The sequence below is a fragment of the Chiloscyllium plagiosum genome, unplaced genomic scaffold (genome assembly GCF_037043375.1).
Source record: "Chiloscyllium plagiosum isolate Xiang-an unplaced genomic scaffold, Cpla_swu_hap1 HiC_scaffold_24, whole genome shotgun sequence".
NCBI classification, from domain to species: domain Eukaryota; kingdom Metazoa; phylum Chordata; class Chondrichthyes; order Orectolobiformes; family Hemiscylliidae; genus Chiloscyllium; species Chiloscyllium plagiosum.
In genome coordinates, this window is record NW_028270162.1 from 17,657,338 (window position 1) to 17,684,146 (window position 26,809).

A 26,809-nucleotide genomic window follows, 5' to 3' on the forward strand; every position below is an offset into this window, starting at 1 on the left:
TAAATATCAACTATGTGATGGTACGTGCTTGAAGTGGGTTGGAAGCAAATTTTGATTTGCTCTACTGAAACATTATTCAGTCCTCCATGGCATTGCATAACAGGGCTTTTGAACAAATGTAATCTTCAGGTGAAGTTGTATTGGTGAGTGGGAAACAATTGGTTGTATGCATAGAACTCCCACTGTGAATGGAATGCCAAACAGACTATTTCAGCAGCAGTTGTGGACTTGAAAATTCCTACCTATAATGAAACTGCACGTGTAAACTTAGTATACTGACCCAGCATTCTTCTGCTAGAGGTGGCATTGTGCAGTTGCCATTATAAATATAAACATCATATTACAAGTTGGTAAAAGGAATCAAACCAGTCAGACCACCTGCATTGACCAAAACACTGGAAATGACAACAGCACACAATCATGTTGACCTTAAAAAGTCATCCTGACTAACATCAAGGGGCTGGTGCTAAAATTGGGAGAGCTGCCCCACAGACTTGTCAAACAGTAGCCTGACCGTTATTCTCACAGAAATATACTTTACAGACCATGTCCCAGACACGACTATCATCATCCCATGACATGTTCCGTCAGACATGGCGGCACATTGATATACAATTGGGATGGAGTTGCTCTGGGAATCCTCAACATTCACTCTGAATCTCATGATGTCTCATGATACCAGGTCAAATCTGGGCAAGGCTGATGAATCCGTTCTCCTCCAGGTTGAACACCATTTGGAGGAAGCACTGAAGGTGGTAAAGGCACAGAATGTACACCAGGTAGAAGACTTCTATGTCTCTTACCAAGACTGGCCGAGTAACCCCACTACTGGCTATCGGACAGAGTCCGAAAGGACTTAGATGCTAGAATGGCCTGCAGCCGATACTGAAGAAAGTGATAAGTCAGATTAGTGAGGATGAGATAAAGTACATTTTTCTACTTATTTTATGTACACTTCTACTTAACAGAATAAGTAGAAGTCACCACTGCACAGTCTTTTTGGAGACAAAATCACATTGTTACATTAAGGATACACTGTGGGTCTACATGAGGTGCTAAGGGCTAATAGCAGAATTTTATTCAGTCAAAATCTGTAAACTCATGACCCAGCATATGCTGCACTCTAACATTTTTACCAAGCCAGGGAATCAACCTAGTTTCACTGAATTGTGCAGGAGAGCATGCCAGGAGCAGCACCAGGCATTCATCAACTGAGGTGTCAACCTGGGGAAGCTGCAATGCATATCTGGCAGTGTAAACAGCATGCACTTGAGCCAAGCAATTCCACAAACAATAGTTCTGCAGACTTGCCACAATCAATTCTAAATGGTGTTGGATAATTTAAAAACTCCTTGAAGAGGAGACTCCAAAATATACCCATCCTCAATGATGAGAGCCAAACATGCCACTGCAAAATTCTAAATTGAAGTTGCCTGCATTTTCAGCCAGAAATACCAAATAGACTATCAATCTCAGCCTCCTGAAATCCCCAGCATCATAGATTCCACTCTTAAGCCAATTTAATTCACTCTATATGATATCAAAGGAGGCTGAAAGCACAATATACTGCAAAGACCACAGATCAAAATGTTCCGGCAATGCTACTAAAAACTTGTGCTGACAAACTAGTTGAGTCCCTGATCAGTACCTTCATAAATCGAGACTCTAACATGTAGAATTGTGAGAATATCAAGGATTGCAAGTTCTTGTCCCAGCCACACACATCGGACTTGGGACTGTACCACTATTCGTTCACTGTCACTGAGTCAAGACCCTAGAACTCTCTTCCCAGTTACATTGTGCATGTGCCTACACCATATGGACTGCACTCATTCAAGAAGAAAACTTACCACTGCCTTCTCAAGACCAATTATGAGTTGACAATAAATTCTGCCCGAGTTGGTGACATCTACATCTCATGAATGAATAAATAGAGTATGAAAAATTTATAATGTAAAACTTTGTGTGTGGAAATGTGCCAATTTTAATTAATCTAATAGATTTCTGAAGGTAGAACAGTGGATGTAGTGTACATGGATTTATCAAGGCGTTTGATGAGGTTCCCATAGTCAGCTCATTCAGAAAGTAAGGAGGCATGGGTTATAGAATTGGCCTGTCCACGTGGTGGGAGATGGGCAATATTCAACCTGGAGTTTGGTGACCAGTGGTGTTCTGCAGGGAAGTGTTCTGGGACCTCTGCTCTTTGATTTTTATAAATGACTTGGATGAGGGAGTGGAAAGGTGAGTTAGTAAGTTTGCCGATGACACAAAGGTTGATGGAATTGTGGATAGTGTGAAGGACTGTTTTAGGTTACAACAGGACATCGACAGTATACAAAACTGGGCTGAGAAGTGGCAGATGGAGTTCAAACTGCAAAAGTGTAAAGTGATTCTTTTTGAAAGGTCGAATTTCAATGCAGAATACAGGATTAAAGGCAGGATTCTTGGCATTGTGGAGGAATAGAGGGATCTTGGGGTCCATGTCCATAGATCCCTCAAAGTTGTCACCCAAGCTGTTAGGGTTGTTAAGAAGGCATATGGTGTGTTGGCTTTCATTAGCAGGGGGATTGAGTCCAAGAGCTGAGAGGTTTTGCTGCAGCTCTGTAGAGTCCTGGTTAGACCATACTTGGAATATTGGGTTCAGTTCTGGTCATGTCATTATAGGAAAGATGTGGAAGCTTTAGAGATGGTGCAGAGGAGATTTACCAGGATGCTGCCTGGCCTGGAGGGCATGCCTTATGAAGAAAGAACAAAGAACATTTACAGCCCAGGAACACGCCATTCGGCCCTCCAAGCCTAAGCCGATGCAAATCCACTGTCTAAACCTGTCGCCAATTCCTAAGCATCTGTATCCCTCTGTTCCCCACCCACTCATGCATCTATTCAGACGCACCTTAAATGAATCTATTGTGCCTGCCACTACTACCTCTGCTGGCAACACGTTCCAGGTACCTACCACCCTCTGAGTAAAGTACTTGCCGCATATATCCCCCTTGAACTTTTCACCTCTCACCTTAAACGCGTGAGCTCTCGTTATTGAATCCCTCACCCTGGGAAAAAAGCTGATCTCTATTTACCCTCTCTGTACCCTTCATGATTTTGTAGATCTGAATCAGGTCCCCCTCCATCTCCTTTTTTCTAATGAAAGCAATCTGAACCTACTCAACTTCTCTTCATAGCTAACACCTTCCATACCAGGCAACATCCTCATAAACCTTCTTTGCTCATTCTCCAAAGCGTCCACATCCTTTTGGTAATGTGGCGAGTAGAACTGTACACAGTATTCTAAATGCAACCGAACCAAAGTCTTGTACAATTTTAATATGACCTGCCAGCTCTTCTACTCAATACCCTGTCCAATGAAGGCAACCATACCGTATGCTGCCTTGACCACTCTATCCACCTTCAGGATACAATGGACCTGATCTCCCAAATCTCTCTGCTTATCAATTTTTCTCAAGGCCCTTCCATTTACAGTGTGGTTTGCTCTAGAATTAGATTTCCCAAAATGCATCACTTCACATTTGCCTGGATTGAATTCCATCTGTCACTTCCCTGTCCAACTCTCCAATCTATATTCTCCTGTAGTCTTTGACAGTCCCCTGTGCTTTCTGCTACTCCACCAATCGTTGTCATCTGCAAACTTATTGATCAGACCAACAATGCCCTCTTCCAGATCATTTATGTATATTACAAAAAAGCAGTGGCCCCAGCACTGATCCCTGTGGAACATTACTGGTCACCTTTCTCCATTTCAAGAAACCCCCTTCAACTCCTACTCTTTGTCTCCTGTTGCTCAACTAGTTCTTTATCCACCTAGCTAGAACACACTGCACACCATGTGACTTCAATTTCTCCATTAGTTTATCATGGGAACCTTATCAAACGCCTTACTAAAGTCCATGTATATGACATCTACAGCCCACCCTTCATCTATCAACTTGGTCACTTCCTCAAAGAACTCTAATAAATTGGTAAGGCACGATCTACCCCGCACAAACCATGTTGCCTATCATTAATAAACCCATTCTTTTCCAGATATAAATAGATTTTATCCCTTAGTATCTTCTCCAGCAACTTTCCCACCACTGATGTCAGGCTCACTAGTCTGTAGTTACCTGGAATATTCCTACTACCCTTCTTGTAAGGGGGTGGGGGGCAACATGAGCAACCCTCCAGTCATCTGGCACCTCACTTGTGTTTAAGGTTGCTACAAAGGTAACTGTCAGGACCCCAGCTGTTTCCTCTCTCGCCTCCCTCAGCAACCTGGGATAGATCCCATCCGGTCCTGGGGATTTGTTCACCTTAATATCCTTTAGGCTACCCAAAACACCTTTCCTCCTTATGTCAACATAATACAGAGTAAATAAACTTCTATCTCTAATCTCAGCATTCATCATTTCCCATTCCTCAGTGACCACTGATGCAAAGTAATCATTGAGAAACTCACCCATTTTCTCAGGTTTGACACAACCTTCCTTCCTTATCCTTTAATGGACCAACCCCTTTCTCTGGTTACCTCCTTATATAAGAATAAAAGGTCTTGGGATTCTCCCTAATTCTGCTCGCCAAAACTATTTCATGACCCCTTTTAGCCCACTTAATTCCTCGTTTAAAAATGGTCCTACTCTCCCAATATTTCTCCAAGGCCCATTCTGTTCTTAGTTGCCTGGACTTTAAGTACACTTCTCTTTTCCTCTTGGCTAGTTGCACGATTTCTCCTGTCATCCATAGTTCACGAATCTTGCCTTTCCTATCCCTTGTTTTCAAAGGAATAGGAAAGGCAAGGTTGAGGGAGCTAGGGCTTTTCTCATTGGAGCGAAGAACGATGAGAGGTGACTTGATACAAGTGTACAAGATGTTGAGAGGCATAGATAGAGTGGATGGACAGAAACTTTTTCCCAGGGTGGAAATGTCTACCACGAGGGGGCATGATTTTAAGGTAATTCAAGTTTTAGGGGAGATGTTAGAGGTAGGTAGAGTGGTGGGTGCGTGAATACGCTACCAGCAGTGGTAGTAGAGTCAGATACATTAGGGACATTTAAGCAACATTTGGATAGGCACATGGAAGTTAGTACAATGAAGGGTATGTAGGTTAGTCTGATCTTAGAGTAGGATAAAAGGCCAGCAAAACATCGAGGGCCGAAGGGCCTGTATTGTGCTCTCCTGTTCTTTGTAATTCAAAATTAAGCAAAATTTATGACAGCCCTGCCAAACCTGAAAAACTGCTTTGTTTCAAACTACATCCAGTATTTTGTGCAAACATTTGAGCAGCTCTGCCTCCAATAAATGGTTTGAATCGATGTAAAAATATTTCTCTCAGTATGCAGGAAACTCATTAAAACAATACAGGCAATGCTTGTAATTTCATTGAAATGTACTAACCCCTGTAGTTGTTTCAAAAAGATAATTTTTCAGTTATGTTTTCTAACAGTATGAGAAACAGAAATGGAGCTTCACTTTACAAATCTAACATTCAAAATGACAGTAGTATTTGCCACTTACCAGTCACCATTCTTCATTATGTGTAAAACATTTCCTTACATTTGGAACATCTGATAAGTTGCTATATAAACAAAAATCATTGTCCTTTTTGCTCAAACTTTAGTCATAACAAAAATGAGTCCAAATTTAAAATGTTCACAGTACAATGGCATTAAGAATCTACTTGTAGGAAAGTGGTAAAGCATGTAACTGATTTTGTAGACCTTACAGAAAGCAGTGGGGTTTAAGAATGGAGAACTAGAGTATGGGACTGAAAGTGCTAAAGAAGAGTGAGGGGAATCACAAACTTTGTAACAGTAGTCAAGAGTGCAGTAGAGAATACAAATGGAAGGAGAGTAGGTAAGGAGGGCTGAAATAGCGATGAAGTCAACAAGGCTGTAGAGTCACTGTGTGAATCTGAGAAATGAATGGACATTTTTTTGGAGGAAGCTTGATTGGGGCTGGTGGGACAGTGGCTGACAATTTTTGAGATGATTTAAGAAGGGTGAAAAAGATGGAGTAGTTGAACGGTATTAGGAGAGCAGGGAGCCTGTACATGAAGTACAGAAAGCTGTAACAGGTAACTAGGAAGGCTAATAAAATGTTGGTCCTTATTTCAAAAGGATTGAAGTATGAAAGTAGGAAAATTGTACTGCAACTGTACAAGGTGCTGGTGAGACCTTATTTGGAGTATTATGAGCAATTTTGGCCCCCTGGTTTATGGAAAGAATACATTTCATTGGAAGCAGTTCAGAGAAGGTTCATTAGGATGATGCTTGGTATGGAGGAATTGTCTTATCAGGAAAGGCTAAACAGGTTGGGATGCCAGTCTCTGGTGTTTAGAAGAATGAGAGGTGATTTTACTGAAACATATAGAACTCTTAAGGGGCTTGACAGGGTAAATTATGAGCAGATGTTTCCCCTCATGGGAGGGTCAGGATCAGAAGGCATAGTCTCATGATAAAGGGATGTCAGTTTAAGACTGAGATGAGGAGAATTTTCGTCTCTGAAGTTTGAGTGTCTTTGGAAATCCTTGCAATGGAGAGCTGTGGGGGCAGAGTCCTTTTGTGTATTAGATGCAAAGATTCTTGATCAGTAGGGGAATCAAAGGTTTTGGAGACATGGTGGATCAGGCATGAGGGGTTGAACAGCCCAGTTCCTATTTCTTATGGCCTAAGGGTACGACTTGCTGATTTTGTCAAGCATGTGGCTGGACTAGATGGGGTGACTGGTTATGTTTTCAGACAATGTTTCTATTCCTGATCATCATCCAGTGATCTTGCTGGAAAGTCTGCATAAATGAATGTTGGATGAGGGTGAGATTAGATTTAAGTGTGATACCCTCTTTTGATCTTATAAAACACATATTGATTCCCCTATAATTTGGTGCCTAAAAACAGAGGTGAAAATATTTCTTAAAATATTTGAAACAGTGTTAGAATCTCCAATACAGAAGTCAAAAACATCTACCTTTAGCAAATAATAACTTCCACTTTTAATCAAGAATAAAGTCTCCTCACAATTTCCAGCTGGTAACTTTCTCTTATATGCTTCTGTCTATGGAGTGACTTCATTGTTGAAAGCTCATGCATATAATTTAACACAAGTGTTGGTGCTGGCCCCAGTGGCAGATAAGAAAACTGGAAGCAACCTTGCTTTTTTTTGAGAGAGAGAGAGAGAGACCTGACTTAATTTCTGTGGCCACTAGGCAATTAGTTGCCTGATATAGTGGCGCTTGTTCTTTGAAGGGAAAGATCCTGCCCTTAAGAACTGTCAACTATTCACAAGGTTGGCAGTTCAGAAGCTGTAGCAGCACCTCCAAGAAAGGTGGACACTGTTGGGAATGCACTTCGTCTGGAGCAGCAACATGGGCAACACTCTGAACCGGTAAGTTAGTTTGGGGTCACCAGGGCAAATAGGGCAGGCCCTATCAGGCTTGAGGAGGATGTTTCTGTGGAGGTTGCATTCAGGGACTGCAGTCCCCATTAAGGAAGTCACTGGTAACTTCTGGCAAAATATACGTAGTGGGAAAGTGGCCCAATTTAATCCTGCAGACATGACAACTGTCCTCTAGAAATGCCCCAATGCCCCAAACCTGAAAGTCCTATGGGCCATGTTTAATCAGTCATGCAATGCTCCATTAATGGATTACTTTGAAATGCCATGGAAGGTGTACCTGCAATAGCTGCCAACTAAAAGCTGTAGTTTGTCTCAACAGCAATAGTCTGTTTTTGTCTAAGTAGTTCTTCAGTGTTCTGTAAAATCAATTTATGTTAAACATTTTGTTGTGTATCCGAAGCATAATTATGGCTGTGTCTTGCAAGTAAATTATGTGTACTTAGTAGATTGAATGCTTCTGTGAGCTGACAGCTGCCATAAATAACTGTTGTGCCCTTTGTGTTAATTAACTTATGGGATGTGCTTAATTTCGTATGTCTTTGATTCAGCTGGAGGCTTGACGTCCCAGTAATTCCAATGACTCTATGCTGTCAAAACTCTGATGTATATTCAGAAATTATTTTTAAAAGTTTTGTATAATCAGCTGAATGCTGCAGGACTAAATTTAGGTGTTACTAATAAATGTTTTAATTAATTTGGACATTTAGAAATTTGCAGTATGTAGAAAAGCTTAAAATTAACAAATTATGGCCTGCAAGTTAGGAACACTTCACCATAAAACTGTCAAACATGAAAATTACTCATCTGAGCAAGATGACAGATAAGGTCAAAAAGCAATTTTGGAACAATGACCTGAATATACCACATGGATAGCAGTGAGTTGAGGGGTGCGTAGGTTAAGTTATTATATTTTACATTAGGATTAAACCTCGGCACAACATCATGGGCCAACGGGGCCTGTACTGTGCTGTACCTTTCTATGTTCTATCTATGTTCTATACTAATTTTAAGACAGCATGAAACTGAAAGAAAAGGCTTCAGAAAACCCCTGGAATGTTAATGGTCTAAGATCTGTATACTTCTGTTTCTGACAGACATACTAAGTCATCAGTTTTGTTTTGAATTCACAGCAGAGAACTGAGAATTCAGTTGAGAAAAATCAAGAATTGATGAAATAACTCCAAGGAGGCCAGTGTCCAGTCACCAAGTTACCCATTATTTACATGTGCAAAGTACTAGGACTCTGACTACTTGCTCAGAGCCATGCCCAAGAATGAGGAGATTCTTTGGCTCTCCTATTTGTGTCTGTCAGCCAGGGTTCCCTGATTGGCCCAAGTTAATAGCCCCAGTCCAGAATCTCGTACTCAATGACATCTATGTGGCCTACATTCCACTTGCTACATTTGAGTTCAGAAGCAAGTTTGCTTTCTCTCCTAACAATGTTCAGTACAGCCACTGCAAGTCTTTTTTTTTTATCTTGTTTATGAATTTCCAAGCCAGCAGAGCTTCGGATAGAAATCTTTTTAAGTTCCTATGAGGTTAGCCTATCAGATTTGTGAAAAGTGTAAGTCATCAGACTCTGAGAAGAATTATAAAATTGTTCCAATAGTTCAAGAACGAGAAACTGGAAAGTTTCTACGTAAACTTAAGTTTATAGTTTAGGAGCATTAGTTTGCAAAATTAATGCCAAGGCATTGGCAAACCCATAAACAACCTTCTGTAAAATCTGAGGATGAAATCCATCAAGAGCCAGAGACTTGTCAGTCCACAACTCGATCAGTTTTATCAGTTCCATTTCCCTGGTGATTGTAATTTTACACACACTTAATTAGTATTTTTATTTTTTCTAAATTACTGTAGAAACTCACGCTATCCCGTTTTCAATTTCTGGCTGGAAATCGTACTCTGATTTCTTCCCCTCATTAATGTTGTAGCTATTCTTTGCTGTTCTTCTTTGTCAAATCATGTGACCTGTCATTCATCTTTGGGCAATTATGATTTTTTCTAAGTTTGATGTTTTCCTTAACTTTTTAGTTAACAACAGATGGCGAATCCTGTCTTTGTAATTTTTCTTCAATGCCTGCCAGATATATGGAATAATTACATTTTTCTAAGTATTTTGAAATACCCCCTTAAATATCTGCCATTGTTTCTGTGTGGATCTATCCTCTAGCTTGATATCTTCGTTCACTTCAACCAGCTCAGCTTTCATGCCTACTCAGGTGAAAGTGAGGACTGCAGATGCTGGAGATCAGAGACAAGATTAGAATGGTGCTGGAAAAGCACAGCAGGTCAGGCAGCATCCGAGGAGCAGGAAAATCGATGTTTCAGGCAGGAGCCCTTCATCATGCCTACTTAGTTACCCTGACTTACTTTCTTTTTTATTTTCAGACTGGATGTAAAATTAATCATTGTATGATTGCTGCTACTTAACGGTACCTGCCTGATTTTGAGGTCATTTATTAATCCTGTCACACTACACAATGCTGAGTCCAATATTACTTGCTTTCTGGTTGGTTTCCAGATGTGCAACTATAAGAAATTCTCTCAAGCATTTATGATAGCCTCATCCAAGTTATATTACCAATCTGATTTTTCCAGTTTGTATGTCAAAGGAAATTACCCATGCTTGTTGTTATGCCTTTGTCACAAGCACTCAATTTTTCCTTTTGTAAACTTCATCCTACATGCTGGTAACTGTTGAGAAGTCTGTAGACAGCCCCTACCAGTGACCTATTTCCTCATCTCCATCCAGATTAATACTACATTTGGTTAGTTAATTGCCTAGAAGTATAGAGCGGAGAAAAAAGAGAGCTACCTTTTAAACCCAATGTCTTATCTTTTAAAGTAGCCTGCTAACATTGTCTACAGCTGAACTTGGCAGTGGGGGGAATAATTAACGTAAGGAGTAGCTCAAAGTTCAGCAATTTAAAACGCTTGCACTTTTGAACTAGTTTATTTATAGTAACACCATTTGTGTGTCTAGGTATAAAGTGATGTAATGGGTGTGTTCTTGTTTTGATCAGTTGTGATAGTGGCTTTATACAAGGAAAAATTCAAATGAGGAAATACTCACTTGTGGTTCTAATGTTTTGATGTTCTTCATTGGAAGTCCTTTCATTTCAGAATGACTTCTACCTGGGATGTTGAGCTGGTGTCAAAGGTCTTAATCTGACTGAGATTCTTGACCCACAAATCTTTAGGTACTTGGTGCAGGAAGTTGCATGAGATAGTGGATTTTTAAAAAATTCACTTTTGGGATGGGCATTGCTGGCTGGCTACCATTTTATTGCCTGTCACTAACTGCCCTTGAAGGTGATAGTGAGCTGCTTTCTTGAACTGCTGAAATCCACAAACTGTAGGTTGACCCATCATGCCCTTAGGGAGAGAATTCCAGGATTTTGACCCAGCGACAATGAAGGAACGACAATATATTTCCAAGTCAAAATGGTGAGTGGCTTGGAGGGGAACTCAAATGTAGATGTGTTTCCATATGTTTGGTGCACTTGTCCTTCCAGATGGAAGTGGTTGTAGGTTTGGAAGGTTTGTTAAGGGCAGTGGGAAACTTGCAAAGACCAATAGAGGGCAACAAAAAAAGAAATAAGGAGGAAAAAAATTAAATGAGAGTAAGCTAAATGAGGGTAATATAAAGGAAGATTGCAAGAGTTTCTTTAGAAGGGCAAAAGTGGACATTGGGCTGCTGGAAAATGACACTGGAGAGATAGTAGTGGGGAACAAGGAAATGGCAGAGGAACTGAATAATTACTTCGCATCAGTCTTCACGGTGGAAGACACAACTAATATCCAAAAAATTCGCGGTTGAAGTGGCAGAGCTGATTATGGTGGTCATCACCAAGGGGAAGGTGCTAAAAAAACTGAATGGCCTGAAAGTGGATAGATCACCTGGACCAGATGGGCTACACCCCAGAGTTCTAAGGGAGATCGTGAAGGCGTTAGTTGCGATCTTTCAGTAATTACTAGAATTAGGGAGGGTCCCAGAGGACTGGAAAATCGCTAACGTGACACTCCTGTTTAAAAAGGGAGTAAGGTAAAAGATGGAAAATTACAGACTGATAAGCCTAACCTCAGTTGAGTGTAAGATCCTGGAATCCATTGTGAAGGATGAGATTTTGAGTATTTGGAAGTGTATGGTAAAATAGGGCAAAGTCAGCATGGTTTCACCAAGGGCAGGTCATGCCTGACAAATCTGCCAGAATTCTTTGAGGAAGTAACAAGCAGTTTTGACCAAGATGAGTCAATGTATGTTATTTACCTGGACTTCAAGAAGGTGCTGCACAGGAAACTACAGAGTATGATACGGGCCAGTGATGACAGAGGCAAGGTGCTAGCATAGATAAAAGCTTGGCTGTCTGGCAGAAAGTGAAGAGTGGTGATAAAAAGGTCCTTCTCAGGAAGGCAGCCGGTGACAAGTGGTGTTCCACAAGGCTCCGTGTTAGGATTACTGCTTTTCATGTTGTACATTAATGATCTAGATGAAGGAACTGAGGGCATTTTGGCTAGGTTTAAAGACAATACAAAGATAGGTAGAGTGACAGGTAGCATTGAGGATGCAGGGAGGCTGCAGAAGGATTTGGACAGGTTAGGAGAGTGGGCAAAGAAGTGGCAGATGGAGTACAAAGTGAGAAAGTGTGAGGTCATGCACTTTGGTAGGAAGAATAGAGGCATGGAGTATTTTCTAAATGGGAGAATATTCAGAAGTTTGAAATGCAAAGAGACTTGGGCGTTCCAGCCTAGGATTCTCTCAAGGTAAACTCTCAGGTTGAGTCAGTAGTTAGGAAGGCAAATGATGGCATTTATTTTGAGGAGACTTGAATATAAAAGCAAGGATGTTCTTCTGAGGCTCTATAAGGCCCTGGTCAGACCACATTTGGAGTACAGTGTGTTGCTTTGTACCCCAAATCACAGGAAGGATGTACTGGCCCTGGAGTGAGTTCAGAGAAGGTTCATGAGAATGGTTGGAGGAATGAAAAGCTTAACATATGAGAAATGTTTGAGGACTCTGGGTTTATACTCAATGGAGTTTAGAAGAGTGAGGAGGGATCTAATTGAAACATAACAAAATACTGAATGGCCTGGAGAGAGTAGATATTGGGAAGATGTTTTCATTGGTAGGAGAGACAAAGACCCGAGGGCACAGCCATAGAGTAAAAGGAAGATCTTGTGGAACAGAGATGAAGAGAAACTACTTCAGTCAGAGTGATGAATCAATGGAAATCATTGCCACAGAAGGCTGTGGAGGCCAGATGATTGTGTATATTTAAGACAGAGGTAGATAGATTCTTGAGTATCAAGGGGATCAAGGGTTACAGGGAGAAAGCAGGAGAATGGTCTGGTGAAACTTATCAGGTATGGCGCTGCAGACTCAATAGGCTGAATGTCCTAATTTCTGCTCCTATGTCTTATGATCTTACCTAGTCTGGCCTACAGACCTACAGCAATGTGATTGTCACTAAACTGCTCTGTGGACAATTAGAGGTGGGTAATAAATGCTGGCCTGGCCAGTGACAACCACATCCCATGAATGATTTTTTTTTTTAAAAACTGGAGTCCAGAATATTCTTCCTTTTCTTTCCTTCTCTGCTGTTTCATCCTTAAGCTATTGTGACTCAAAACATGATCCAGTTTAATGGACAAGTTGTCATCATTGTAAGTGATTGGTAGAAAACTTCTATCAGCCATCAGTGTCATTGCTCTGTGCTTCAAGGAGAGCTTTAGTGTGTCTTTGTCCTTTCTTGGGATATTGACCATTTGAGAGTTGAGGACACTCAATAGGACCAGGCAGGAGAGAGAGTTTTCTGCTGCCCAGACATAGTGTCCAATCATTGAAGTTAATTCTTCTTCATATTGTTGAGCTGGCTTCACAACTGCCAGTCTGGTTTGTTTGAGGGTCTTCACGCTAAATCTGGAAGATATGGTGAAGGCATTGCTGATAGAATTTCTCTTGTGCTCTTGAGTTGCTAAGTGGTTGGAATTTTATATCTAACCACACACTTCAAATCTCAGGTACAGAAGCATGGTGACTTGAATTGCTCTGTACCCAAATACTTTTGTTGTCAATAGTATCTGCTGTAGTTTGTTAGAGACTGAGCTGGCATAACTGATCTGGTGTTGGATTTCCTTTGTCTGTGCTTAGGTGCCTGCCAAAGTATAGTATCGAAAGAAAGTTAAATAGGAGCTAAGGTTAGGACTGATTTGCATTCCCGCAGTTCCTAATCAGCAAATATTGAACTTTGCAAGTAACACTCATTTGTGAAAATGGTCCTCTAATCTGAAGTTCTTAAAGGGAAGTAAAATGAGAAATATCATAAAATAGTTGTTCAGACGGAGACCATTCAGGTTCTTACACTGTTGGTCTCTGCAAAGCAATTCCTGCAATTCCACCCCCTTATCTAGAATCTAGCTACCTCTGCTTCTGATAAAATTCAAAGACTCCACCTTCACTGGCTTTTTTAGGAAGATCCACTGTGAGAAAGAAAAATGTCCTCATCTATCTTAATTTGGAAAACTCTTCTTCATAAAAGTGACTCCTAGTTATAAATTATCTCGAGAAAATATCCTTTCCACATGCACCCCACCAAGACCCCTGAGGATTTTATGTTTCAGTCAAGTCACCTCTTAAATTTCATCTCCAGTGGATACCAGCCTAGCCTGTTAACCTTTCTTCGTACGACAACTCACCAATTCCCAGTAATAATCTAGTCAACCTTTTCTGAACTGCTGCCAACATACTTACATCCTTCCCTGAATAATGAGACCAATATTGTACGTATTACTCCTCGTATTCCTCTGAGCAGTGCCCCACAGAACTGAAACATAGCCGTGCTATCTTCTGGATTTAGTTAATCTTGCAATAATTGTAACATCTATTAACTTTCCTAATTGCATAACAAAATAACCAAAGAAGTGTAGATGCTGGAAATCAGAAAATAAAAACTGAAATTGCAGGGAAAACTCAGTATGTCCCACCATATGTTCTTAATTGCTTGTTGTTCATGCATTCTAACCTTTTGCGATTGATGTCCTTGGACACCCAGATCCCTTTGCATCATAGAGCTGTGCAATCTCACACCATTTAGATTATGTTTTTTACTCTTCCTGCTAAAATGGACATTTTCCTAAACTTACTTCATTTGCCTGATCTTTGCCCACTACCTTTACTTGCCTATATCCTTATATTGTCTTCTTAGATTTAGATTTTACATATCACGTGTACTCAAGAACAGGAATACAGGAGTATGGTGAAAAGTGTACTAAGTCTCCATCTTAGTATACAAAAGACAGGATTTACAACAGAAGCAGAAATAAAACCAGCCAAAGAAAAGGAAATGACCGGATCATTCCCCCGCCTCTGCCACAGGTTCTCAGTGCCAGGAAAACAAAGCCACAAAGTCCATCGCTCTCACTGCAAACACTTGGGTGCCCCAAGTCCCTGCACACTATCACAGCTGGAACACCACTGCCTCTGCCCGTCAGGTTGGGCCCAGCCCTGGCCAAAAACAACACCGCTACAGCTGGAACAGTGTCACCATTCTTTGGCGCCATTTTGCCTCCCTTGTTGCCACCATGTGTCCACGCAACTCTTGGGACTGCCATTGCATCAAGCAACCTGCTGCTGCTAACCCCCTGTGAAGAAACTGCTCCTACCCTTGCCAACAGTCCAGAAAGGGGACTGCCACCGCTGCTGCCAATGCTCTGGGGGACTGCTGCCGCTGAAAAAGGGGGAAAAAAAAGAGTACAAGAGGGAAAAATAAAGGAAGGCAGATGGAAGCTGATGATCCCTGAGCTCAGGACCCAAACGCTGCTACTCCGCTGCCACAATCTTCTGCCTTCTTCACAACTTACTTTCCAACCTACTTTTTGTGTCCCTTCTGTCCATTTTAAGATAACTGGTAAAAACTTGAAATCCCTGCAATATTCCATTTGTTGCACCTTGCTTCCAAATTAAAGACATAGTTATTCTTGCTCTGTTTCCTGCTAGCAAGCCAATTGTCTATCAATGTCTATATCTTCCAGTTGTAAGTTTTTAGTTTTTGTAACCTCCACCCAGAATTATAGAGCCCAAGATCAGTTGGGTTTCTTAGCTGTCTTTTCAATCTGCCTAACCCTTTCACTGATTTGCATATATAAATCCTATATCCTTCTGCTCCTGAACCTCTTTTAGAATATCACATTTATTTTATATCCCCTCTCCTTGCTGAGCCTACCAAACGAAATCACTTTAATTATTTCCTTTAACTATTTTAACTATAATGTTAAATCTGCCCTGGTTCATTTTGGTTGATCTGCAACCCATAAACGTTTCTTAACTAACATAAATAACAGTCTTATAACAGCATTTTAAGTCAGTTCAGTTGCAGTTGGATGCAAGCATGATAAATAATTAAGTACTGAATATAACCCATGCCAAAGTGCTTTTCTTATTTGTCGCGAGTGTGGTGCTGGAAAAGCATAGCAGGTCAGGCAGCATCCAAGAAGCAGGAGAGTCGATGTTTCGGGCAAAAGCCTTCATCAGAAATGAGACTGTGAGCCGGGGAGGGGGGCTGGGGCTGGAGGGAAGTTAGCTGAGAGTGCAATAGGTAGACGGAGGTGGGGTAATGGTGATAGGTCAGAGGGGAGGGTGGAGCAGATAGGTCAGAAGGAAGATGGTCATGAGGGTGGTGCCGAATTGGAAGGTTGGATCTAGGATAAGGTGGGGGGAGGGAAAATGAGAAAACTGATGAAATCTACATTTAATGCCATGGGATTGGAGGGTCCCAAGGCGTAAGATGAGGATTTGGGTGGTTAAGGAGTGGCAATGGGGGAGGCACAGGACATGCATGTCCTTGGCAGATTGCGAGGGGGATTTGAAGTGTTTGGCCACGGGGCAGTGGGATTGATTGGTGCAGGTTTTAGATTGTTACAAGTTTGTTAATAGGAAAAATGAGTGGTCATTTAAAAACCACATTTTAAGGTTATACAGAACCAATTTAAACCTCCAGGTGTAAAAGCTTTACTTAACACTATGGAATTTGCTACCTGGAGGAGTGCATGGTGGCAGATTCAGTATCACTTTAAAATGGGAACTGGATGCAGACATTGAGTCCGAGTGTGACGCTGGAAAGACACAGGTCGGGCAGCATTTGAGGAGCACGAGAGTCGATGTTTTGGGCAGAAGCCCTTTATCTGGAATGATGAAGAGCTTATGCCCGAAACATTGGCTCACGTGCTCCTTGGATGCTGTCTGACCTGCTTGCTTTCTCAGCACTACATTTTTGACTCGGGACTGCAGATGCTGGACAGTCGATGTTCTCCCAGCTGCAGACATTAAAAGTAGACATTTGCTGAGCTATCAAGAAAGAGCAGGGAGTAGAACTAATATTTAGCTCTTTCCAAGATCCAGTGGCCTTCTACAGTGCTTTGCAATTCTGGAATGAGCTGCCAGAGGATGTGGTGGAGGCTGGTACAATTGCAACATGGGTTGCGTGGACCTGATGAGGGAGTCATGGAGGGAACGGTCTTTACAGAAAGTGGATAGCGATGGGGAGGGAAATATATCTCTGGTGGTGGGGTCTGTTTGTAGGTGGTGGAAATGGTGGAGGATGATGGGAGGTATACAGAGGTTGGTGGGGTGGAAGGTGATGACCAGGGGCGTTCTGTCTTTGTTGTGGTTGGAGGGGTGGGGTTCGATGCTGGAGGTGCGGGAAATGGATGAGATGCGCTGGAGGGCATTATCAATCACATGGGAGGGGAAATTGCAGTGTTTAAAGAAGGAGGGCATCTGCTGTGTTCTGTGGTGGAACTGGTCCTCCTGGGAGCAGATGTGGCTGAGGCAGAGAAATTGAGAATAAGGGATAACATTTTTACAGGAGGCAGATTAGGAGGAGGTGTAGTCCAGGTGGCTGTGGGAGTTGGTGGATTTATAGAAGGTGTCAGTGTTGAGTCGGTCACTGTTGATGGAGATGGAGAGGTCCTGGAAGGGGAGGGAGGTGTACGAGATGGTCCAGTAAAATTTAAGGTCTGGGTGGAATATTTTAGTGAAGTTGATGAAGGTCTTTTGCCCGAAATGTCGATTTTCCTGCTCCTTAGATGCTGCCTGACCTGTGCTTTTCAAGCATCAGTCTAATCTTGACTCTGCTCTCCAGCATCTGCAGTCCTCACTTTCACCTCGCAAAGTTGATGAACTGTTCAACCTGAGGTGGCGCCAATGCAGTCATCAATATAACGGAGGAAAAGGTGGGGAATGGTGCCGATGTAACTATGGAAGATGGACTGTTCCACGTAGCCGTAAAAGAGACAGGCATAGCTGGGTCCCATTGGCTACCTCTTCCGTCTGGAGGAAGCGGGAAGATTCAAAGGAGAAATTGAGAGTGAAGACCTGTTCATCCAAACAAATGAGAGTGTCACTGGAAGGGTACTGGTGGGGACATCGGGAGAGGAAGAAACTGAGGGCTTGGGGGCCCTGGTCATGGTGGATGGAGGTATACAGGGACTGGATGTCCATGGTGAAGATGAGGCATTGGGGGCCAGGGAAACAAAAGTCTTGGAGGAGTGGAGGGTGTGGATGTTATCCCGAATGTATGTGGGGAGTTCCTGGACTGGCGGTTGGAGTAGGACGGTATCGAGTTATATGGAGATAAGTTTGGTAGGAGAGGAGCAGGCCGAGCGAAGAGTTGGCCGAGGTAGTCAGGCTTGTGGATCTTGGGTAGGAGATAGAACCAGGCAGTGCAGGGTGCCTGAACTATGAGGTTGGAAGCTGTGGATGGGAGAACCCCTGAGGTGATGTACGGTCTGGAAGATGATGGTTTGGTAATGGGGTTGAGGTCATGGTCGTGGGTGCGGTAGGAGGTGGTGTCTTCGAGTTGGCGCCTCGCTTCAGTGATGTAGAGGTCACTAAGTCAAAAGACCACTGCTACCCCCTTGTCCACTGGTTTGATGGTGAGGTTGGGGTTGGAGTGGAGGGCTGCACGTTCTGAGAGTAAAAGGTTGGATTGGGTGAGGAGATGGACAGATTGAGGCGGTCAATGTCGTGGCAGCAGTTTGAAATAGATCAAGGGAGTGTAACAGACCGGCACAGGGTGTCCAGGTCGATGGGGTGTGTTGGAGGTGGGCGAAGGGGGTCCTTGGAAGGTGGCCGGGAGTCTTGATGGAGTGAGTAAACCCGGAGGCGGCGAAGAAGTGTTCGATGTCACAATCTGGGAGTGGAGGGGATGAAGATACGGCCTTTGCTGAGGACTGATCATTCGTTCTCAGTGAGGGGGAGGTCTGGAGGGATGGTGAAAACTCGGCAGGGCTGGGAGCTAGGACCTGGTATAGGGCTGGAGCTGGGAGTGGAGGAGGAGACTGTAACTGAAGTGGGCGTGGTGGTAGACGGACCGGGGGTTACGTCATTTATGGAAGTGACACTCACCTAGGGTGTCGCAGGGCAGAGGTGATGACTGTGAGATCCACGGGTTCATGTCATCGGTGATATCTCACCACCTTCTCGGCTCACTTTCTCAATCCTGATGAAGGACTTTTCCCGAAACATCAATTCTCCTGCTCTTCAGATGCTGTCTGATTTGCTGCACTTTCCCAGCATCACACTCTCTATCTCCAGCATCTGCAGTCCTCATTTTCACCTGTTTTTCTTTTATAAATGGGAAATAAATCTGATGGGTGTACTGTAAAATATTATGTATGAATACTTCCTGAGTGCCAGGTGCATCATATAGAACCATGAGTCTTTTGGTATTTTTAATTGCAACTGCCCTGTTACTATGTGACTGGCACAGTGAATTTTTAAAAATTCACTCATGAGACATGGGCATCACTGGCTGGGCTGGCATTTATTGCTTGCCTCTAATTGCCCTTGAGAAGATGGTGGTGAGCTACCTTCTTATACTGCTACGGTCAAATGCTATCGATAAACCCACTATGCTGTTCACGAGGGAGTGCCCAGATTTTGATCCTGCAGCACTTAAGGGACTGATGAATTTCCAAGTCAGGATGGTGACTGGCTTGGATGGAAAGTTTCACAATGCTGTGCCCAATGTATAACATTTAAAGGCTGCTTTTTTAATCTTAAAATTAATACTTGTATATCAGAGTGTGATTATAATCATTGCCATTTTAGGGTTCAGAGTGGAATGCTTCGAACTTGGAAGAACTTCAAAGCACAGGGTAAGGGCAAAGCAATTCTTATAGTATGTTTTTAATATTTCATGTATCTAATAACTACTGTAAACTCAGAAAACCATGTGTCCTTTAGTCAACTGTTATTGCAAGGCAAAAGGGAATCATTAGCATAACTCCTGTGTATCTACATCTCTTACCAATTTGGGAGGTCGTGACATTCAGATTTGTTCAAATTGTATTCCTGATCTGCAAGATCAGAAACTGAGTGAAACAGATTTTTAACGTTAGGGTTGCCAGTGGGAACTCTAGATTTTGTTTTCCTTCCCTTTTAGTTTTTGTGCTTGACATCAATTGCAGGATTTCCAGCAGCTGCCCATAGTTGAGATTTGCTAAATTGGTCCATATGGTACAAAAGATTGTAGCTTTTAAAGAACTGCATGGTGTGTGCTGGCCTTCAATTTTTCCAATGTGGAAATAGGTAAACATGATCAATATTTCTGAACAGATTGGTTGGTTGCAACCCTGTTTATTTTCATGCTGTGTTTACAAAGTACATAAATTCTAGTGGCTTACTTCATGAAGACTTCTTAGTAAAAGGATTGACATGAAATTTCTCAACAGTTTTTCTGGTCTCTTACAGTGTTGGGTACATCTTAAATGTAACCAGAGAAGTAGATAACTTCTTCCCAGGATTGTTCTGCTATCACAATATACGGGTGTTTGATGAGGATGCTACGGACCTATTGGCATATTGGAATGATGCATATAACTTCATAACAAAAGCCAAGTGTGTACAAGAATGTTCTACGCTGTAAACAAGTTTCCCATGTTTGCAAAATGATTGTTTGAATGCTTTAGCTGATTCCCCAGGGCAAAATATAAAATTAACTTGAGTTGCAGATGTGTGCACTAAGTGATTTAGTGCAATAAATAGTGTAGCAAACTAAATAAACATTCTCTTAAGTAATTAAAGCCTCAAGAAAATTGGTTCAAGCATGATTTGAAAGAGAACTTTAGGACAATATTAGATTAAGAGCCTGTTGTTCAAATTATAATGAACTTGAAGATTTGAAGGATTTAAGAAATCAGTAAACGATGGCCAAGAAATTGGGGAGAATGCAATATATGAGTCAACTAGCATGAGACATAAAAGTAGTATGACCATCTGTGGATATATAAAAAGGAAGAGATTAGAAACGGTAAGCGTTAGACCGTCACAGATTATATTGAAAACTTGGCTTAAAGACAGGCAAAGATATCGATGTTGGAAACAAAGACAGAAATTGCTGGGAAAACTCAGCAAGTCTGCAGCACCTATGGAGAGAAAGCAGAGTAAACATTTCTGGTTTAGTGACCCTTCTCAGAACAGATTGTAGCTAGGAAAAAATTGGTAAATGTGCTGGGGGTAGGGAGTGGGGAGAAGTAAACATCAGGTGGAGATGAAGCCCAGAGACAGAGAACAGAAATTGGACAGACCAAGGAATGGGCAAAGTTCAGCCTTGTTCAGCCCAATTCACCAGTTGCTGCCCAGAATCATCATAAGGTTAGTCTAAACAAAGAAATTACCTTGTCCAGTTGAACTAAAACAATTTTTTCAATTGGAAGCATGTTTAGGTTAACAAGATTTGTCTCTGTTATCAGACTTGCTGGACAAATTGTAACTAAGGCAAAAACATGGCTCAGTGAAGGGCAGGACTGGCAGATTAATGTTCCAAGGTATAGATGCTATGCGAAGGATAGAAAGTGGGGGCAATAGAGATGGGGAAGTGGCATTTTTGATAAAATTACAGTGGAACTTAGGGAGAATATTCCAGTGAAGTTATTTGGGTCGGACTGAAAAATCAGAAAAGGATGATCACCTTATTGGGACTGTACTATAGGCTCCCCCAGTTGTCAGCGAGAAGTTGAGGTAAATTTGTAAGGAGATCTCAGTTTCTGTAAAAATAAGGTTGTAATGGTAGAGGATTTTAAAACATAGACATAGACTGGGACTGCCATAGTGTTAAGGACTTGGATGGAGAGGAAAATATAAGTGTATACAAGAAAATGTTCTTATTTAGTATGTGCATGTACCTACTAGAGAAAGAGAAAAGCCTTACCTTCTCTTGGGAAATAAGGTAGGGCGAATAAGTGAGGTGTTAGTGGAAGCACTTTGGGGACTGGTGCTCTTAATGTTATTAGTTTTAAAACGGTTATCAAAAAGTTAAAGTTCTAAATTAGACTAAGGCTAATTTTGACGGCATTAGGCTAGAACTTTTCAAAAGTTGTTTGCGAGAGACTGTTTGCAGGAAAAAGAATGACTAGAAAGTGGGAGACTTTTAAAAATTATATAAAGAAAGTCCAGAGACATTATCTTCCTGTTATTGTGGAGGGCAAGCCTGGGAGGTGTCAGGAATGCTGGATGATGAGAGAAATTGAGGCCCTGGTTTAAAAACAAGGAGCAAAATCCAGATATAGACAGTGGGGATCGATGAATATAATGGCAGTAAGAGTATATTGAGGAGGGCGAAAAGGGGACATGAGATAGCTTTGGCAAACAGAGTTAAGGAGAATCCAAAGCGATTCTACAAATACATTAAGGACAAAAGATAACAAGGGAGAGAGTAGGGCTTCTTAAAAATCAACAAGGCCATCTGTGTGTGGAACCTCAGGGGATGGCTGAGATACTAATTGAGTATTTTGCATCAGTATTTACTGTGGAAAGGATGTGCAAGTTAGAGAACTTGGAAAAATAAATAGTGATGTCTTGAAAAGACCCCATATTACAGAGAAGGAGGTGCATAAAGGTGGATAAACCCCCAGCACCTGATCAGGTGTATCCCAGAACTTTGTTGGAAGATAGGGAAGTGATTGCTGGGCCCAATGGTGAGATATTTATATCCTCAATAGCCAGAAGACTGGACATTGGCTAACATGGTGCTACTTTTTAAGAAAGGTGGTAAGGAAAAACCGGGTAACTATAGACCTTTGAGCCTGACAGTAGTGGGTCATTTGTTGGAGAGGATTCTGAGGAACAGGATTTGAATGTATTTGGAAAGGCAGGGACTGATTAGGGATAGTCAGCATGGCTTTGTAAATGGGAAATCGTCTCACTAACTTGACTGAATTTCTTTGAAGCGGTGACGAAGAAGATTGAAGGCAGAGCAATAGATGTCTATATGGACTGCAGTAAAGAGTCTGCCAAGGTTCCACATGCCTGGTTAACAAGATTAGATCACATGGAATACAGGGAGAACTAGCCATTTGGTTACAAACTTGCTTGAAGGTAGGAGACAGAAGCTGATAGTGAAGGGTTGCTTTTTGGACTGGAGGCCCGTGACCGACAGTGTGCCGCAAGGATTGGTGCTGTGTCCACTACTTTTTGTCATTTATATAAATGATTTGGATGTGAATATAGGAGGTATGGTTAGTAAGTCTGCAGATGACACCAAAATTGCTGATGTAGTGGACAGTGAAGAAGGTTACCTCAAAGTACAATGAGACCTTGATCAGATGGGTGGCGGATTGGCAGATGGAGTTTAATTTAGATAAATGTGATTTGTTCCATTTTGGTAAGGCAAATCAGGACGGGATGTATGCACTTAATGGTAGCGCCCTGGTGAATGTCGGTGAACAAAGAGACCTTGCGGTACAGGTTCATAGTTCCTTGAAAGTCGAGTCACAGGTAGACAGGATGGTGAAGACACATTTGGTACCTTTGCCTTTATTGGTCAACGCATTGAGTATCGGAGTTGGGTTGTTATGTTGCTGTTGTATAGGACATTTGTTAGGCCACTTTTGGCATACTACATTCAATTCTTGACTCTCTGCTATTTGAAAGATGTTATTAAACTTGAAAAAATTCAAAAAAGATTCATAGGAATGTTGCCAGGTTTAGAGTGTTGAGTTACAGGGAGAGGCCGAATAGGCTGGGCTTATTTTTCTTGGAGCGTCAGAGGCTGAGGGATGACCATATAAAAGCTTATAAAATTGTGAGGGGAATGAATATGGTGAATGGTGTTCCAACACAGGGTAAACTCTCCTGCTAAATTTAAAACCAGCAACACAAAAGATTTATCCTGTGCAGTAATCTGTAAAAATCGAGTGGCCAAGAAGTATTTAAAGTAAAAATTAACAACTTTATTTCTTAAAGTATAACAGAGAATAATTATCAAACCACTATTTATAATTTTACCTTCCCTTTTATAATACTAGTCTGATAAAGCACCCAATTAAGATTTATAAAACAACACTTCTTATCTCAAAACCAGACAGCTTCGGTTCTTGTCTTCAGATCTTCCTGTGTCTTTTTTTCAGGTTAGGAGTTTCTGCTTTACAGGTTATTGATCGAAAAGGTGCCTTTTATAAGAGAGCTATTTTACAGGCAGTCTGTTTACATGCTAGGTCGTGGCAGTTCTCCTCTGAACTGTTCACTTTTCCCTGGTCTTATACTCCAGAGCATCGGATTGTGTCATTGGCCCTCAAGATTGTCAATATACTCATCAAACTCCAATCCAGTTTGAATTATGTTTTGGGTAGAATTTGAACTGATTGGCCGAATTCGAATTTGTTTGTCTCCAAGCCCAACCTAATCGAGTTGTTCGACTCAGTGTTACATTGTTACCTTTTTTGAGTACACTTGGTGCTTTTAACTCTCTTAAATTACACCCACATCTTCATTACAATAGCAAAGGTCTTTTTTCCCAGGGAGGGGAGTCCAAAACTAGAGAACGTAGGTTTAAGGTGAGAGGGGAAACATTTAAAAGGCACCTAAAGTCAACTTTTTCAGGCAGACAGTGATGCATGTTTGGAATGAGTTGCTAGAGGTATTGGTACAATTACAACATTGAAAAGGCATCTGGATGGATATATGAACAGGAAGGGTTTAGAAGGATATGGGTTAAATGCTGGCAAATGGGATTAGATTCATTTAGGATATCTGGTCGACATCGAGTTGAGCTGAAGGGCCTGTTTTCATGCTGTACCACTCTTTGACTCTAATACAGTCGTATAGATACAGCCTACCTAAGAGAGAAGACTGTGACAAAAACAGAAATTGCTAGAAAAAACATGTTCTGAAGAATGGTCACTGGACCTGAGACATTAACTCTGCTTTCTCTCCACAGATGCTGCCAGACCTGATGTGTTTTTCCAACAATTCTATTTTTGTTTCTGATTTCCAGCATCCTCAGTTCTTTGGTTTTTATTTTTGTTTAGAGAATACTGTGGCTCAGTTTACTTGACATTTTGTGAAATGCAGCCATTAAGGACGAATGCAAATATCCAGTTTGTACTTGCCTTTAAAGTCAGGAACAAATTTCCTTGGCTTCTCTTTTAGGAGGTTTTAACTCTGGATTTGTACTACCTGAGTAAATTGGAAAACTTCAGAAGCACATCTAAAGTGGTCTTTGAGTGGAATTTTCTAGTTTTGGATATCTTTATATTCTAATGTTAATTTTTCTCTTTGAATGTGGAGTAATAGCCTAAAGATTTAAGCAAGATAATCATGAACTGAATTCTTATTGGAACCAGCCTTCAGAATAAATTAGTGATCATTTAATGCTTCATTTGGTATTTTTCTATTTGACGGTTTCTGTACAATGGCTTCCATTTTAAGATTTCTGTAGCTTTTCAGAAATAGTAATTTTATGACTGTTTTAGCTTTCTAATCTTTCTCCACAAACAGGAAAGATCATTCCAAGTGTCTGGTACATTGCAAAATGGGCATTAGCCGGTCTGCATCAACAGTCATCGCATATGCAATGAAAGAATATAGATGGTCACTCGAGGAAGCCTACAAATATGTGAAGGAGAAACGGAGTGTTGCACAACCAAATGCAGGGTTCATGAGGCAGTTGGCAGAATATGAAGGCATATTAGATGCTAGGTAAATATTAAGTCTTAAGGTGTTTCACCGCAGTCAGAAGTGAATTCTGAACTGCCCTGTTGCCCTACACAAAGATTGAGATGAAAGGCAAATAAATCCAAAATAATTTATCAGTGTGGAGGAACATTATGATTGCAGGAATAATCTTAGTATATCTGAATTCCAGGTATCAAAGTTCACTGCTTTATTTAGAGTACTTGGAGGGCTGGTTAATTTATGCAATGTTCAATGACTTTTAACTGAGCAGAGCTTTATGTTCCTGCAGTAAACCCAGGAATATTCATGAGATCAGAAGCCTGAAAAAAGGTTATGGAATTTAGATTAACTTGTCTCAATCTTTGTTTTTTTATCTTCGTTGCTAAGTCTTAAAATTTAAATATTTGCTCAGGTACCCATGTAGCATCTGAAGTAATTTTTTTGTTAAAGATGATATTTGACCACTTATAGTTGTAAATGGTATAATTGTATTTATTGAAATATAATAATGCTGGATACATATGTATTGTTAGTAAACGTTTACAGTAAGAATCTTAAATTAGCTGCTGGAATTCATCAAATGAGATTTTTTCTTGCAGGAATCCCATGATGGCCCAATTTTGATAGAAGTCCCAACACATTGTTCATCGTATTTTGATCCACTGCATTTTCCATCTCAGTTTTGTTAAGCTTTATTTTGCCTAATCCTCACTGTTATGTTGCCTGTAGCCTTTGAAATGTGATAAAAGGAAGCAACCCTGGATTCCCATCAACAATTTTTGAATAGTTAATAGTTGAGAGACAGAGTCTACACTAATATTCTGAAGACTGGGCCATTTTTAAGCCTTACCAAAGAATATTCAGTCAACTCCTATTTATCCAGCAGTGACATAATTTCAACTTTGCATGCAAATCCCTTGTGGGTTCAGTAACTTCTAACTGGTTTCCTTGCATTTATCAGCATCCATTGTTCAAATATGTTCACATCAAAAAAGACGCAACTAACTTGTTAGTTAGAAAAAAATTATCTTCATCAATAAAATCAAAGCTATACTTTAATTTATTCATTCATGGAAAGTGGTATAACACTGTTTGGGCCTGCATGTATTGCCCATCGCTAGATGTCCTTGAGAATGCAGTGAATGCCTTCTTGAACTGCTGTAGACTATTTTGTTTAGGTACACCCACAAAGTCAATGCTGATGGATCTCCTGTGATATTGCATATGGAGAGACAGATCTGAGGTTTGCCATCCTGCCAGTTGTGAATGAAAGTGGATAACTAAACAAATAACAGGAGGTGGAGACTCCATAAATATCCACTTCCTCAACAATGGGGTAATCCAGCATACCAGTGCAAAAGACAATGCTCAAGTGTTTGTTTCTGTATTCAAACAGAAATGAAAAGTGGCTGAGCCATCTCCTAAGATCAGCAAAATAACAGATGCCAATCTTCAGCCAATTTGTTTCAC

General features: G+C 41.2%; 1 protein-coding gene across 6 annotated transcripts in view; it reads left to right on the forward strand.

The window, feature by feature from the left end:
- LOC122562571 (protein phosphatase Slingshot homolog 1-like) overlaps nt 1-26,809 on the forward strand; it is a 118,571-nt gene that overhangs the window by 82,313 nt on the left and 9,449 nt on the right. For 5 of the 6 annotated variants that reach the window (XM_087999950.1, XM_043715523.2, XM_043715522.2 and 2 more), the window contains 3 exons: nt 19,496-19,542; nt 20,138-20,284; nt 25,163-25,363. In XM_087999950.1, coding sequence (XP_087856076.1) covers nt 19,496-19,542; nt 20,138-20,284; nt 25,163-25,363 — 395 coding nt within the window. The remainder of the gene's footprint in view (nt 1-19,495; nt 19,543-20,137; nt 20,285-25,162; nt 25,364-26,809) is intronic. The other variant, XM_043715524.2, reaches the window with a different exon arrangement.